This window comes from Saccostrea cucullata, unplaced genomic scaffold, assembly GCF_032062105.1.
Source record: "Saccostrea cucullata isolate Sc308-1 unplaced genomic scaffold, CSIRO_AGI_Scuc_v1 ctg2305, whole genome shotgun sequence".
Lineage (NCBI taxonomy): Eukaryota > Metazoa > Mollusca > Bivalvia > Ostreida > Ostreidae > Saccostrea > Saccostrea cuccullata.
In genome coordinates this window covers 88668-105961 of record NW_026929684.1, presented here as the reverse complement: position 1 = coordinate 105961, position 17294 = coordinate 88668, and the positions used below count along the sequence as shown (strand labels likewise).

Here is a 17294-nt window from a genome sequence, read left to right as displayed (position 1 = left end):
ATTGATATAATTTGTTTATCAATAAAAGTTACGAAAATACTGTAAATTACACCATTAGAATTAAACGCGTTACAAAGTTATCAAATAATAATTTTTTAATTATCCTGAAAGGAAAGAAAAATAGCAATTTTTAAATAAATCCATCACGTGACGCCGTCGCTACTTTTAGATTGATAAACACACGTGGCGTAAAGAAAACAAGATAGGCCGTTTGAGATACTACTCACTTTTGACGTGGATGGCAAGCTTCTTACTTAACGGTACTTATCTTTTAATGTATAAAGTATCAACCATCTTCTCTGTTTTGACGCATATTAACCTTATATTAATAATTTTTGTCAAAATGCAACATACCTCGTTGTCTGTGATTTCCCGTGGACATGTGTTTCTATATATAGGCCTACTGTTTACGCACTTCCTTCATCAATATTCATGAAAAGACTGAGTTCTTAATTCCTAGATATTGTTTAATTGTTTTGTTATTACAACGACATCTACAGTAAAAATTCGTGAAAAGTATTATTTTTCATTACACTTCATTAATCATTTTTCACACAAAATTCGGCGTTCATATAGCGTATATGACTTTAAGTAATTCTGTATCCATCTATCCAAAAAATACCACTTACTGAATAATTTTCATATTCTATACTCAGTATTCTGATTATGTTTTGCACAGACTAAGCAAATTTTTAAAGGTGAATTAAACAATTCCATTTCTAATATAACCGAGTTAGAAATTGAAAGGAAAAAAATACATTTAGTTTTTTTTTTCCTATCTAAGTTGTAACAACTGTAAATGTATCTAATCAAAGGTATAAAGTTAAATTTATTTCTCTGTCAAAAATAATATTTTATAAAGATAAATTTTCTTTTTTTTTTTTGAAAATCTTTGATCAAACCAGACATTTGAAAGTACATATACTCATACCGGTTTGATAATAAAAAAGTATGAAGGAACATGAAATCCTATATTGAACATGGATTTTCAAACAATTCTAAACAAAAGCATAAGTTGGTTCCACAAACACACACCCACACACGCACACGCAAAACACCCTGTAAAGGAATGTTAATTATCAGAACTACTTTTCTGATAAAAAAGAGATATAGAATAAACAATTTTCCTAATAGTTTAAGCAGTTGTTTGGTTAAACTTCTTTTCATTTATACATCTAAAAATGCACAACCGTATGGCTACATACACAAATTATCATTACCCAATACCTTTTGTAAATCCGGGAATCTGTTGTTTGAGACACTGGCCGACAATACAACTTTTTAATGGTTCTGAAATTGTATTCAGTTCATAAATCAAGTAACTCTAAAATATTTATCTCATAGAAGTATAATGTTAATGCATATATGTCTTATTACACAATTCTCTTTTAAGCAGAAAACAGAAAAATGCATACCTATTGTTTTTTGGTCCATTTCACACTCGATTATTACATTTTCCTCGTTGTAATTACACTTGGTATTCATTTTATTGACCAGTTTCAGGACCGTGTCCGCAGCACAGTTTACTCGAAAAAGGATATAGTTATCTGTCGTTTTTGACTCTGTCCATTTACAGAGAGAGCATTTCACATCCTGTTTGAAATCATCAACTAAAATGAAAAAAAAATCAGAAATTTATAACTGAAGGAACACCAGAGCCACACTTTCGCCGAAGTAAACAAAACTAAATGAAGAAAGAAATTATATCTTTTAAACACAATGTCTGTAAAAGTACAAGCAGGGAATAAAACCTACAATTGTTTAACAGTTTTTGCGACGAGGGAGAAAACCCAGAGTCGTCATTATCTTTGTCAGAGGATTATTATCAAAGATAATTGTATTGATCTTCCAATACTTAATTAATACATTATCACTGTCATTAATTAATGACAAAGATTAAAAAAATGAAAAGAAAATAAATATTATGTTTAAGCAATTCTGTTCGCTTCATGTTTACAAGCAGGTACATGTAATATGAATTAATTATGTTCATTTTGGTTGACAAGCTAATTCCCTCGTTTTAGAGACTAACTGTTGTTTGTTAATCATTCCAATATTAACAAGAGGACCAGGGCCCACAGCGCTCACCTGAGCACATCGGCCAGGAAAAAGCAAATATCAGATCAGAACTGAAAGTTTACTGAGGTTGGGAGTAGGGGTGAGGGTGGGGGCTTAAATTTGAACCCCCTCCCAGGGAATCATGATTAGAACATGCTCGAATCTACACTACATGCGGATGATTTCATATAAATATTACTGATCATGGCTTCGAAGTGCTTGAAAAGGAGATTTTTAAAGAATTTTCCATCATATTCCTATGTAAAACTTTGATGGGCCATTTTGGCCCCATCCTACCCCCGGGGGTCATGATTTGAAAAAAAACTTAAATCTACACTACCTGAGGATGATTCCACACGAGTTTCATTTTTCCTGGTCGTGTGGTTTTTGAGAAGAAGATTTTTAAAGATTATCCCTTTATACTCCTATGTAAAACTTTGATTGGCCATTTTGGCCCCACCCTACCCCGGGGGCCATGATTTGAACAAACTTGAATCTACACTACCTGAGGATGATTCCACATGAGTTTTATCTTTCCTGGCCCAGTGGTTCTTCAGTAGAAGACTTCTTAAAAATGCCATTATGTTTTGTCTAATTCATAATTATCTCCCCTTGGAAAAAGGCCTGCCCCTTCGTTTGAATAAACGTGAATTCCCTTAACCCAAGAATACTTTGTATCAAGTTTGGTTGAAATTAGCCCAGTGGTTCTTGAGAAGAAGATGAAAATGTGAAAAGTTTACAACAACGACTTCAACAACAACTACAACGACGACAACGACAGACAACGGACAAATTTTGATCAGAAAAGCTCACTTGAGCCTTTGGCTCCTCTTAAATGACATACCTGTTTCGTGTATTTATTTGACATGATATTTTTATAAACATTTTTAAGGAAGATAAAAACCACTGTAATTTAGTAATTTTTTTTTTAAATGAGAAAAAAAATGTGTTGACAAACTTTAAGCATCCTTTAAATACAATGTTATACATGTACACAATTTTGAAAACAAAACTATTGTTGGCTCATAAGATATACATACCAGAAGTTGCGTTTAAACACATTGATCCATTAGTAAGTTTGTTATAAAGATCTGCTACACCTTGTATGCAACTTCTAGAATAGAAAAATGTGTGCAATTCAAGCATAGATTAAGAAAATATGAAGGAAAAGTATATTTCGTTCTATGTATATGTTATTTTTTCAATAAATTTAAAACCAACTGTGTAAATTCAAATGAAAATCTATTATATCATCTTAAAAAATACACATATATAAAATGAACATGAATACAGTTATATAATCGTCTTTAATTATACTCAATATATCATTATATTTATTATATTTTTATTTTATTCATCCACAAGTCTACTCTGCTCTAAACTTGTGAAACCACAGGAGTCTGAAGTTTCAATTGTCCTTCCAAAAGAAAAAATCCCCGCAAAATTTCCCACCTTCAACTTAAAAAACACCAGGGTGTCAAAGCGGTTTGAGAGGACCTACCTAAAGAGATCTGGGTTTAGACAGAAAAATTTTGCGACTAATTCAGTATCCAGAAAACTTTTGCTATTTATTGAAGTTAAGAAATTCAGTCTGCTTGACGACTAGGGACTGTTTCTGACCCTTTTTCTACCTTGACAGCTCGTCATACAGAGAAAAAATTATGAAGATTGTGATTAAATAGCGAATACATGACAAGGAAATTGTACTGTAAAGCAAAAAAAAAAAAAAAAAAAAAAAAAAAGAAAGAAAAAAAAAGAAAACAAGAGACCCATGTACCACTTCGCACACCTGAGCATTGTGGCTAGGAATAAAAATGTAGAAATTGGTTATTTTTTTTTGAAAAGTTTAAATCCTAAAGTAAACCTTTGACCAGTTATGGTTTTGTTATTCTTGAGAAGATGATTTTTATAGAATTTTCCTATGTATTTCTATGTTAAACTTTGGTTGGCCAATGTGACCCTGCCCTACCCCTGGGGGTCATGATTTGTTCAAAATTGAATTTACACTACCTGAAGATGCCTCCATAAAAATATGATCAATTATGGCTTTGTTATTCTTGAGAAGAAGATTTTAAAAGTATTTTCCTATATATTTCGATGTAAAACTTTGGTCAGCCATTGTGGCCTTGTCCTACCCTCGGGGGTCATGATTTGAACAAATTTAATCTACACTACCTGAGAATGTTTCCCCATAAGTTTCATCTTTCCTAGCACAGTGGTTCTTGAGAAAAAGATTTTTTAAACATACCATAAAATTTTCATTAATTTCCAATTATCTCCCCTTGAATGAGAGCGTGGCCCTTAATTTGAACAAACTTGAATCCCCTTCAACCTAGAATGCTTTGTGGCAAGTTTGGTTGAAATTGGCCTAGGGGTTCTTGAGAAGAAGTCGAAAATGTGAAAAGTTTACAGACAGACAAACGGAAAGCTAGACAGACGGACATACGGACGCCGGACAAAATGTGATGATAAAAGCTCACTTGAGCCTTCTGCTCAGGTGAGCTAAAAACAATATAAGATACAAGAAGGTTATATCTTTCGTTTCGTTGTTCTCTTGTATGTCAAGGTCACTCCACTTTTCTTCTCAGCTCAAAATTGTACACAACATTCAATGGGACCATGCAAATGAGAAAAATATGTACTAAAAACTTTTTAAAGAGATTCTATCAAAATTCTTAGTCTACCTACATTTATTCTTTGGTACCTGAGACCATGGTAACCATGGAAACTTATTCAACTTTTCTGCGCGCGCGTACAATAGGGAGGAAGAAGAAAAGCAATAGTATTGTTCTGTGGCATACTGAAATTATTTTTACTTATATTTTTCTCCAAACAAATAGATGTCTAAGGTTCTGAAACTTATATTTTTCTGAAATCTAATGCTTCAACAATTGAACAAACTTTTCAAGGGACACGCAAAAATTCTACTTTTGTCATTTTCCCTTTGGTGCGTCACGTTGTCTCTTTAACACAAATGGTATAAATAGTACTATCAAATGCCAAATCCTTCTAAATGTATTGGGAAAAATTTCATTTGATTAAAAAACTTCCTCATAACTACAACCGACAAAAATACATTCATGATAATTTAAGTGATTCTTGACGTCGACTGTCATGTGTTTTGTTTCCTAATTGGCACGAAGCGTGCTAAATAGGCAATTTAGCCACATATGATCCACATATGCATTGCCTTTCATATGAGGATCATATGTGGATCATATGAGAATCATATGAGAATCATATGTGGCAAATCATATGAGAATCATATGATTACACATATGTAAATCATATGAAGTAATATACATATGATTCTCATATGAAAGATACTACATATGAGAATCATATGAATATTTTGACAATAATCATAAGAGAATCATATGAAACTGATCATATGAGAATCATATGAAACAATGTTCACTAATTTGTCCTTGTTATACTCAGGTAAAATTCATACGAATGTTTTGACTGTGATCATATGAGAATCATATGAAACGGTGATCATATGAGAATCATATGAAACAGTGTTCACGTATCTGTCCTTGTTATACTGAAGTAAAATTGCAATAATAATAATATTTATCAAAAGATAAATTTAAATGTACATTAATTCAAAAGAATTTGTTAGTAATATTAATTATATGTAAAGTTCTACTCTGTTTACCCTACCCCCCCCCCCCCCCCTTTTCCTTCTAAAAAAAACCTTTCACAATTTTTTTTCTGTTATAATGCATTTCTCAGACAAAATAGATAAAGAATAAATTAATTTGCTTTTCATTTTAAATCTTTTGGGTTTGGCTAAGTAAAATTAAAATAATTCCGTATTTTTCTCCGGGTCGGTTTGTTCTTTTATGGGATGAAAATATACGTCATTTTTGACGTCACTGCTGCAGCAGACGTGTTGGGTGTTTGGAATTTTAAGGCAAGTGATCTCCTAACAATATTATTTTAAAGACTTTTGATTCATATTGTTTAAATATCATTTCATTATGGTTACATACAGGTGCGTATAAACTCTCTATATACTCTTATCACTTGCATCATGCATGTAATTGTTAAATCAATGCATTTCGTAAACCTAACGTTCGTGATCTGTAAGTAAGTTTGGATAAAATTTGCTTCTGAATGAATGTAAGCATTACATGTTAGGCTAAAGGCATTACTACTTTTTAAAACTTGAATTTGTTTTCGTTTTGTTACGTACTGATATGAAAGTGAAAGTAGAAACCTTGTATGTCAGTTGGCGTTATGTATGTTGAGATCGTTATCAAACCCGGATTCCTTCTTTAACTTAATGACAAATGTTTGTTTTTATGGCCTATAGATGCATTCGGCAACTTGAGTTCAGTATCACAGTGCTGTTTTTTTTTTTCAGTCCAAAGAGCCCGAAGCTGAGAAGACTGGCGATTGATCCTGAAGCTGATTTGACAGACGATTGCATCATCACAATATTGAAGGTAAAAATAAATGCTTGCAATGAAAAATCAAAGTATCTGTAATGTCTCTTTATGACAAAATATTTCTTTATAATTTTTTTTGTTCTTTTATAATTCTACATTGTTTGCATGGCTTCATCAAAAATAAATTCAACTCAACTCAATACTCTAGAAATTTTATTCTACATTAGAATTTTAATCCAGTGCACTTAAAATATGCAAAGTATGAATAGATTTTGCTGGCTGTAAAGGCTATGAAACTATATAGTATACAATAACTTTTTGGGGAGGGGGGGGATAAATTGGATTTTTGAATTTCAACTAAAAATTTATAACAGCACGTGACATCCAACTTTAAAGGTATAAAAATACATGTGCATGTGTGTTGAAAGAACATCAGCTAGCTAATCCATTGAATATTTACATCTATGTATTCATTGACTGACAATTATTTTTTCCACCCAACACTAGTGAATGGTGCGTGTGCCTACAGTATAGTTTTGGGTTAAATGTTATATTATAGATATATTTAAGACTATAGAGAACCTACAAACTGGTACTCTCTCTTTTTAATAGTTTAAGTTTTAATTAAATGTATTCTTAGAAAATATCTACTGTGTGAGACTGTGAGTATTTGTCTTACAGGTTCAATATGCAGTCAGCCTCCCATAAGATAAAGAACAAATCCCAAGATCCAAGGCTTGCTTCAAAGTTAAGGTAACTACACATTGTTAAATAAACTTTGTTATAGTCTTCCCAAAAGTTTGGGATATCTTGGACTCACAATGTCTGTTTTTCTGCCTGTCTACCTGTCTGTAGTATTTTTTGTCCAAAAATAATATACATGTATTTGTATCAGAATCTTCTTAATTTTTTGACAATCTGAATTAATATATACTGTTTGAACATTTCCAAATTTAATTGTCAAAATAACAAAAAAAAAAATGCTTTTTATGATTTTATTATGAAGCATATCTTTCAAAAGTGTAATTGTTTTGCAAATTACATCATAGGATTCCTCAAAACACCTAGTATAACATATATAACGTTAGTTTTATCTTGTATTATATCTATGTCAGTGAATTGGGCATACATTTGTTTGCTGATTATACCTAAGTAAATTTTATAACTCATAGAATTTAAGAATTATTTTATTTTTACTTTTAAAATTTTTGTAGAGACCATTCTGTGCCACAAAGAAATTGTTCAGGAAGAGGAGAAGTGGTGGATATTCATTTTTGGTACGGTACAGTTCAAAGAGATTTTCAAAATGGTCATGGAAGATCAAAGGGAGGACAACTGAAAAATTGAAAGATACAGAAGGAAAAAGAACAAGGAAATATATGAAATAATTATGAAATGGGGAGGATGTACACAATCTTGTCTGAATTTGAGCTGTGAAAATTTCCCATATTCTTCAGTATGCTGGAATAATCAATAACTTGATTTTTCATAAATTTACAATAGAGAATACATGACAAATGTTATTGCTGATATTTCAAATTTTGCTTTGGACACTTTCATGTCATATGGTATCTTTATACATGAACTAATTATGTTATTCATTTGTACATGTACAGTATACATGTTTAACTACTAAATCATTTTGCTGAAATCTTATAATTTGTACTCATGTTAGAATATGTTAAATACATGTATCGACAAATGCTACTGACTTGTTTGTATATTTTCTTGTTTAGAATGTACACTGTGAAAAATAAGTTATTTCTCTTGATGAAAATAATTTTATCAAAAAAGTTGTGTAAGCATTTTAATATATTTTAAAATATTTAACCAATGACGATAGATCATTGTAATGTAATGAATTTTCATCTAAAGCAGAAATATCTGAATTTTAAATGTGTACAAGAATGTGACAAATATTGAAAAAGAACACATAAGTGTTTCATATGATTTACATATGACGCCCTTTTCATATGATTCTCATATGTAAATGGCTTGAAACACACTAAAATCATTCATATGAAAATCATATGTAGTTATTTTCATATGATTTACATATGTGGATCATATGTAAATCATATGATTTGCTTCATATGATTCACATATGATGCCCTTTTTCTATGATTCTCATATGAAACCAATCATATGAGAATCATATGATACTCATATGAGAATCATATGTGGCTAAGTTGCCTGTGTATAGTGGGTGCATTACAAAGTGATAGAAATATGCATTGAAGATTCTGACGACTTTGTGACATGTAAATTCATAAAATATGTAAATTATACTTCTTTGTTAACGAGGTCATCTGCTACTGTTTTCGTTTATCAAGTAAAAACTAAATTTTTTAGTCTAGGGGAAATTTAAAAATAAATGCACATTTAAATCATCTTACCATGTATGTGTACAGATATAAATATAAAAATATGCCTAACTCGTTCATAATACATTAATTTACTTTTTGTCTACTCACATTTCTTCTCCGCAGACATGAGTGTAAAGGATCGGCCACATGGTTGTGATAAACATCAAGAAAACTACTAAGAAATCTCATAAAATGGGTTCATTAAAAGTCAAAAGGGACACCCATACACAGGAAAAATTCAAAACATTTTAATATGTATTTTAATGAAAAACAAAGAAATATACTTGTACATATAAATAAATCATTCAATCTTAAAATAGATTATCGTCATCTGATGTGATAAATTATACTTAATAGAAATAAAATGTAACAATAAATAAAAAAATGGAAACTTACTGCAATTCATTGTAAACTCTTAAGCTTCCGGGCACTGAAAAGTCTCACACAACACAACAACGAGCGGATATGACATGACTATCTTCTTCCTTTCATTGTGCATTTATTCATACAAGGTCACTAAAACATTAACTTTTTCACTCTTTCATAATATCCAATTAAATTAATTTTTTTCGAGCATTTGAAAGAGAGAGAGACAGATGACCTGTAAAAGATATACTTTAACTTTTTGCTCTTCATTCACGCCGCCAGCAAATTAATGATTTCCTTCTTTAACGATTGTTTTAAACTTTCAGTCAACTCTTTCTATAGGTTTTTTTAATTTAAAAACCAAATCATGGCTTTTTTTTTTACCACTTCACGATTTCTGCTATATAATATATATTTTTACAACCATTCCAACAGTAAATGAAACTCTTTACTTTTGTATATCATTTGATATCATGGGTATCCACTTTTTGAATAAAAATGAAAGTTAAAATTGCAAATGTACTTACATTGACATTGGTCTTTTAGGAATACTTTTGTTAAAAATTCTGATTGAAGACAAAAGTCTTATGAAGCTAACATTTTAAAAATGTGATCTAGTACTGTAAAACGAGAATATTTGGCGCAAGAGCCCCTGAACGCTTAAATTTATTGTGCGCTATCGGATTTCTAAACATTTTTTTGTAAGTGTTCTAAGACTTCACATGAATACATATAAACCGAAACATGCGATTACGTAATGTCGAAGGGTCGTTGGATTTTTGTATACACACTAGGACTGCAGGATCGATCGAGAAAGAATGATGTTTTTTATGCAAAAAGCCCGTCTTCCCTAAACTCCTATTTCATTTTACACAGTGGCCTAATCCTTTTTTGGGAGAGTTCACTCTTTTGAAATTTTGGTAAAACATCAAGGTCAAGGCGTTAAAAATCATAGCATGTTGGGAAACATCTTGTTATGGGTAATGTACACTTGAAATATGAAAGTCCTATCTCTTCTCAATCAAAAGAAAATACAACATTATTGAAAAGTAAGTTGAACTTCAAGGTCAAGGTCACAGAGTCAAAAAGTCATGATACATTTGGAAAGGTCTTATCACAGGTAATATGAACTCTCTTTCATTTATCTTTCAAAATGATCAATTTAAAACAATTAATTTGTTCATGACAGTAGGTCAAACTTCAAGGTCATGGGTAATAAAAATCATAGTGTATTTAGAATGGTATTGTTCCATTAAATACTAATACACATGTTTAATATAAAAGTCCCGTCTCTTCTCATTCAAAATATATGACCATGATGACCAAGGTTAAATTTATTGTGACAGATGGATAGACTGACAAACAAATAAGATTTAATGTGTCCTACCTTTAGCGAAAATGGGGGACAATAAATGTCCTTGCTGTTCTTGAGAAGAAGATTTATGTTGGAAAAAGTCCCCTGCATATTTAGATGCAAATTGGTTGAAACTGGCTCAGTGGTTCTTAATTCAGAAGTTAAGAATGTGACAAGTTTGCAGAAAAACAGATGGACGACAGAAAGCAGTACATTTCAGAAAACAGTATGCTTGTAAATAGTTAATCAAGGTGCTTTGGGTAGCAAAATAAAGCTAAACTGGTATATCTAATTCATCCGCAGAGCTTAGTATATTTCAATATGCACAACCTTTTCAACTCTTACAATAATTATTTTCAAAATATTTATATCACCATGTCTGATTCAAGGGAGAACTTGAGATATGACCAGAAGTATATCTGTTGAATATAAAATATGTACATGTATACTGTGTTTTTTTTTTTAGTAATTTGTTTGTTTGTTGTGACAGCAACTGTTATGGCAGCTTTTGGCAAAGGTTGAAGTTTCTCAAATGTAAGTCAAACTCCAAGATCAAGGTCAAAGGGTCAAAATTGTTGGTATCAAAGGGAAAGTCTTGTCACAAGGAATACACATGTGAAATAAGAGAGAAATTCTTAGTACTTCCTCACCTGTTCAAAAGTCATTGCCAAGGTTAAAGTTAAATTGGATTCAACTCTAGTGTCAAGGTCAAAAATATTTATACCTGTTGAAAGTTCACAATGATTACACATGTTAAGCATGAAAGTCCTAGCACCAACTGTTCAAAACTTAAATTAGGCCAAGTTTAAGGTATTTTTCTTGTAAAAGTGGGTCAAACTCCAAGGTCAAGAGATCAAGAGGTCAAAATTGGTGGTACCCATTAAAAGGTTTTGCCAAAGGAAATTTACCTATGAAAGGTGGAAGCCATGTGTATAGCCCAATCCACTTTAAACTAAAATATGGGCAAGGTTAAAGTTTCTGTGAACGGACAAACAGAAATACATGTATAAACACAGGAAACAAAATATGTATATATAGTCAAATGGAAAAATTTTCTACTATTATGGAGTCATAAGATCATTTGTCATTTCAGGTTACAGGGAGTCAGTGGCTATGGAGATCAGACACCCCCTTCCCCCCTTGAATTTGCAGTTATTTAGATAAGACTATTTACTGAAGAGAATAAAAATGACTTTGGACATCCTCCCCCTTAGAAAACAGGGACCCCACCATCATTGTTTTTATTATTATTTTTTTATTTGATTCTCGGGAAATCTTGGGCTGGATTTTTTTTTTGAATGAGGTGTGACACCCCCCCCCTTCCGAAAAAAAATTCTGGGTCTACGCCTGTAATAGTGTATATTCTGAATGTCGGCAACGGGAGATAACTTGACAATGTGAAATTTGTCGACTGTGGCATGCGATGATCTTTGACCCTTTTTGAACTTCAACCTAACCATTTGTATTTATTTATTCTTATGCAATGTATACTAAATCTTGTACTTACCGAATGTCATAGGTTGTGACAACGAATTCATGAAATATAATCCATATAATCCAATTAAAACACAAATGATTTTAACTGACCACACTGCATCGTCAGCATACATGTGCTAAATAATCTCATTCATTAGATGAAGTATGAATCGGCCGAGGTGTGCCGAGTGGACATCTAAAAATATGATAATGGGTGACGCAAACCCAATGTGAATGTAGAAATTTTCAATAAGATGTTTAGTACAGGAACAAATTTCAAACTTTCATAATAAACGATGTTTTAACATAACTTTGCCATCTAGGTCTATTTTTAAAAAAAATGTGTGTGTGTGAGAGAGAGAGAGAGAGAGAGAGAGAGAGAGAGAGAGAGAGAGAGAGAGAGAGAGAGAGAGAGAGAGAGAGAGAGAGAGAGAGAGAGAGAGAGTGTGTGTGTGTGATGGTGAGGGGGGGGGACAGGCATTTACAAATCATTGGGCTGTATTTTCAATGGTTTTTTTTTCTAAAATAATATTTTATGTTATTGAGAAAGTAAATTTAAAAAGTTCCAAATTATGGGCAAATTATTTATCAGAATCTAATTAATTAATTAACTTTATTAATTAAATTCTGTTATTTCAGACTGGTAATGAATTAAGTATACAAAATACATCTATGAGGCTGATAGATCATATGGTCACCTGAAAATTTTATGCTCAATTTGACGAATACATGTACGGAGATAATTATAGAATTATTTTGACTTTTTCCTTCGAAAGTCCAATATGAAGGAGTGTGTATTTAGAGGCAAACACCTTAGTGCGGGTATTACTGTCTCATGACAGCATCTAGTTATGATTACCGTTTGTTCAAGTACCTTTCTTTCGATACATGCATTGTTTTGATATGAATAAAATAAGCAAATACTCAACGATTTCTTTTGTGAAAGAAAATCAAAATAAAATTGACATCGTGCCACGTTTATGTGATTGCAACACCACAGTAAAGTTGACGAATGTTTACTTATATACAGTGGACCCTCATTTATCCGGACGCTTTGGTTCCCGGTCAATTTGTCCGGATATGTGAAGCATCCGGATATCTGAATCACCAGTTAAACAAGACAAAATAACATTTAAAAATTTCGTTCCGAGGAAAAATCGTCCGGATACTGAAGCATCCGGATATCTGGCATCCGGATATCTGAAGGTCCACTGTATATGGGAGTGCTATTATGTTTCCGTGCTTGACTTTACAATTATATATTTTAATGACAAGTGTAAGCGCTAAAATTTATTCACGCCAATGCATTCCAACTTGCTTTTGCGCTAAATTACGTATGCGCCAATTTTTTCTCGGTTTACAGTACGTATTTTTTAAATTCAAGTCTTGGAACAAGTAAGTTCTCATGTGTACTAATTTAGTTAAATTGTAAACAGATCTAGTTGTGTATTCATTCTAAGCAAAAAGTTCAAAAACTTCTTCATAAAAAGAGGCCTATTGTTATTACCTACAATTTTACATACAGATAAAGCAACATCATTGTATCTATTGACATTATATTTTCCATTCTTACCTTGATTCGATATTCTCTCTGACACATCTGTTTCATATCCTCATTAATTTATGTAAAAAGAAAATGAAAAAAAAAAAACATATTAATATTTAACTATTGGGTGTACATTTCCCAGCTGAATCGATTCGCTAGTGCATGCTCTTCATACGAACAATTTCCATTAAGATACAATTAATTTATTGAAAAAAAAGTTATTTGAAAAATAAACAAGCAAACGGCTACAACATTATTAACCAATATCCATCGTCGCCCCGGGTATCTGCTGGTTGAGACACTGTTCGACAATGCAATGTTTTAATGGTTCTGAAATTCGGGTCATATACACATCGAGTTACATTTATTGAAAGCTTTCATCTCTTAAAAATACATAGTCGTATCATGTTTATTCACATGTGTTTTATTATATAATGCTTTTTACAGCAGAAAACAGAAAAATGCATACCTATTGTTTTTTGGTCCATTTTACACTTGACTATTACATTTTCCTTGTTGTAATTACACTTGGTATCCATTTTATTGACCAGTTTCAGCACCGTGTCCGCAGCATAGGTTATTAGGAAACTAATATAGCTATCTGTCGTTTTTGACTCTGTCCATTTACAGAGAGAGCATTTCACATCCTGTTTGAAATCATCAACTAAATAGAATCGGTCAATATTCAATAATCAGTTACATGGATGTTTTTCCGATCTTAAGTTATTTTTAGGTCACCTGAGTCACTCAGGTGTCCTATTGCTATCCGTTTTCGTCCGTCGTCGTGCATTGTGTGTTGTGTGTCGTGCGTCGTGTGTTAACATTTGAACATTTTCAGCTTCTTCTCGGTAACGACTGAACCAATTCCAACCAAATTTGGCATACAGCATCTATGGGTGAAGGAAAAGATAAATTGTGAATTTTATGGTCCCCGCCCCCTGGGGCACGAGGGGTGGGGCCAAAATCACAAAAATAATGAAATCTTTAAAAATCTTCTACTCTACTTCTGGACATCAAACAGTCAAACTGTTGGTATGAATGTAATGAGCATTGAGTCCTCTACCAAAATTGTGAAAATTATGGCCCCAGGGTAAGGGGTTCTAGTACTAGGGCGGGGCTTTATAGATTATATAGTGAAAATGCATGATTTCTTTGAAAATCTTCTTCTCTGCTCCTGGGTATTTAAATAAACTAACTAAGTAATAGTTATAATGAGCAAGAGTGGCTCTACCAAAATTGCGATTTTTATGGCCCCAGGGTCAGGGGTTCTGGTGTTAGGGCGGAGCTATATAAATTATATAGCGAAATGCATTGTTTCTTTGAAAATCTTCTCTGCTCTTGGGTATTAAATAAACTAACTAAGTACATAGTTATAATGAGCAAGAGTGGCTCTACCAAAATTGAGAATCTTATGGCCCCAGGGTCAGGGGTTCTGGTGCTAGGATGGGGCTATGTAGATTATATAGTGAAAACGCATTATTTCTTTGAAAATCTTTCTCTCTGCTCCTGGATATTAAATAAACTAAGTACATAGTCATGATGAACAAGAGTGGCTCTACCAAAGTTGTGAATTTTATGGCCCCAGGGTCAGGGGTTCTGGTGTTAGGGCGGGGCTATATAAAATATATTGTGAAAAAGCATTATTTCTTTGAAAAACTTCCTCTCTGCTCCTGGATATTAAATAAACTAAATTAGTATATAGTTATAATGAGCAAGAGTGCCTCAACCTGATTTGTAAATTTCATGGCCCCTAGCTGTGTCAGGGGTTTACCCATTTTGCTTAAGTGGAGTCTTTTGATTCTATAGTGAAAATACTTAAATTCTTTGAAAATCTTTTCGTTTGCACCTGGGTATTATGCCAATGATCTAAGTCTATATATCTATGATGAAAAAAGGTGATTCTATCAAATGGTGAATTCCATGCCCCCTGGGTCAGGGGTCGGGGGGGGGGGTGTTACATGCACATAGTCTGAAAATAAATTAATGCTTTGAAATCTGCTCTTGAGTATTAATCAACCATTTATTATGAAATAAAATTAATGATAAAATTTCGAAAATTTTGAAATAAGTGGCCTCGGGGTCAGTGGTTCCTTTGGGATGGGGTGCACAACTGGTTATAGGTTGGAAGAACATTTTTTCTTTGTTACATATACTCTGATCTACCTCTGGGTATTAAGTATCTAGAGTAAGTAAGCTAAGTGTACAATTATGATAAGCAATGGTGACCCTTTCAAAATTGTGAATTTCATGGCCACTGGTTTTAAACATGAACCGAATTCAATTGTGTGAAAGTTAATTGTTAGATGATACTCAGGTGACCTATAAGGCCCATGGGCCTCTTGTTTGATAAGTCTTTGATACTTGAAATAAAAAAAAATACATCCGAGTAACCGATTACCAGTTTTAGTATACTCAGACGTTCGATCGAGTACCCGATTAACCGGGTACTCTTTGACATCCCTACTTATTATAGGAGGGTTGTCCGGTAAAATCATAGTGTTAAAAATAGCTAAAATTTTCACTACTCTTTAATACAAATATTATGAATATACAGAACAAATTTGAAATAGATATATGCATAAATAAACAAATTGTGAGATTTTATTTTTATGTACATGTATTGTACGGCGCATAATGATAACGTCAAAGTGTCTAAATCAGCGTCATGTTTCATCTTTGCTAGAAATAAAGTTGGATAAGTCCTACTTAAATTAAAAAAATTCAATTGCTTCACAGACTTGAGTCTCCATAAACAGTTGAGGAATCAATCTGGCACACATATACGATCTTCTGAAGATTGATTAGTAAGTTACGGACAGTATTCACACTATCATGCAAATATAAAAAAGAATCTTATATCGACATTGGCAACATCTTTAGATATTACAGTTTGTCTGTATGTTTTATACTACAAGGGGACTCAATTTAAAAAAAAACTTCGCTTAAAGACCTCCCGTTTGTAAAGATCTGGTAATATTTTAAATATTTTTTCTGTCTTCATTTAAAGTCCCTTAAAATGAAACTTAACTGCTTTCTAATGCGCCGTAACGTCATCAAAAGTCACAATTTTTGTGTATTGTGTTTTTTTAACCACTTTCCCATTTCGAATGCTCGGGAAAAAATAAACCAAAAATAAATATACTTTATAAATATATATTTTCTGAAAATTTCAGCTTAGTGGGCCCATTACGTTTCGAGAAAAAAAAAAAAAACGATTTTACCAGACAACCCTCGTACAGATGTAGATGTTTTCATTAAAACTTCACCGTTATTCTGATAAATATGAATGGCCCAAATTTTGATTGACAAATTTTGTTTTAGTTTATTTCACAAAAAAAGGTGATAAACTATCCCATTTAAACAAGCTAGACATTAATATCAGAATTTATGTTTACCACGGTCCCTTGTGCTACATGAATTACAGAGAATTGATATTAAAACATCGTTTTTATTAAGGAACAGTGAATGATAAAATACTTTTTTTCTTTACAATACAAGACACAAAATACAAAATGCAAAAAATTATAAACAAATATAAAGAGGATGAAATGTGTCTTTTCTGACTAAATAATTATAAATCATTGCTATTAAACTTTGTGTGTACTGTTTCTAATGCAAATGTATTATCAAACCCTGAAAATTATTTATACTTACCCGGTATTCTCATATACGGAATATTCGAATGGCGGGATGTTGAAAGTTCGTAATCAATTTAAAATTAGATAAACATG

At 32.1% G+C, this 17294-nt stretch overlaps 1 protein-coding gene and 1 long non-coding RNA gene across 3 annotated transcripts; one reads left to right on the top strand and one right to left on the bottom strand.

Annotated features, from left to right (window-relative positions):
• Positions 1-16: 16 nt before the first annotated feature.
• LOC134281806 (uncharacterized) lies at positions 17-9539 on the bottom strand. 2 transcript variants are annotated; one of them, XM_062764239.1, is made up of 5 exons: positions 9218-9539; positions 8930-8996; positions 3099-3172; positions 1416-1610; positions 17-1290 (listed from the first exon to the last, which is right to left on the bottom strand). In XM_062764239.1, the coding sequence occupies exons 1-5, from the start codon at positions 9225-9227 to the stop codon at positions 1217-1219; spliced, it is 420 nt and encodes a 139-aa protein (XP_062620223.1). In that variant the 5' UTR covers positions 9228-9539; the 3' UTR covers positions 17-1216. The 2 variants fall into 2 exon arrangements, with proteins under 2 accessions (XP_062620223.1, XP_062620224.1); XM_062764240.1 differs by having other exon boundaries at positions 8930-8993.
• On the top strand, positions 6008-7912 carry LOC134281805 (uncharacterized). The gene is made up of 3 exons (XR_009995175.1): positions 6008-6512; positions 7137-7208; positions 7670-7912. It is a non-coding gene; the product is annotated as an uncharacterized LOC134281805 (long non-coding RNA).
• Positions 9540-17294: the final 7755 nt, after the last annotated feature.

Coding starts and splice junctions, on each gene's coding strand:
- LOC134281806 (XM_062764239.1), bottom strand. Junction 1,611..3,098: donor GTGTTTAAACGCAACTTCTG/GTATGTATATCT, acceptor TTTTCATTTTAG/TTGATGATTTCAAACAGGAT. Junction 1,291..1,415: donor AATGGACCAAAAAACAATAG/GTATGCATTTTT, acceptor ATACAATTTCAG/AACCATTAAAAAGTTGTATT.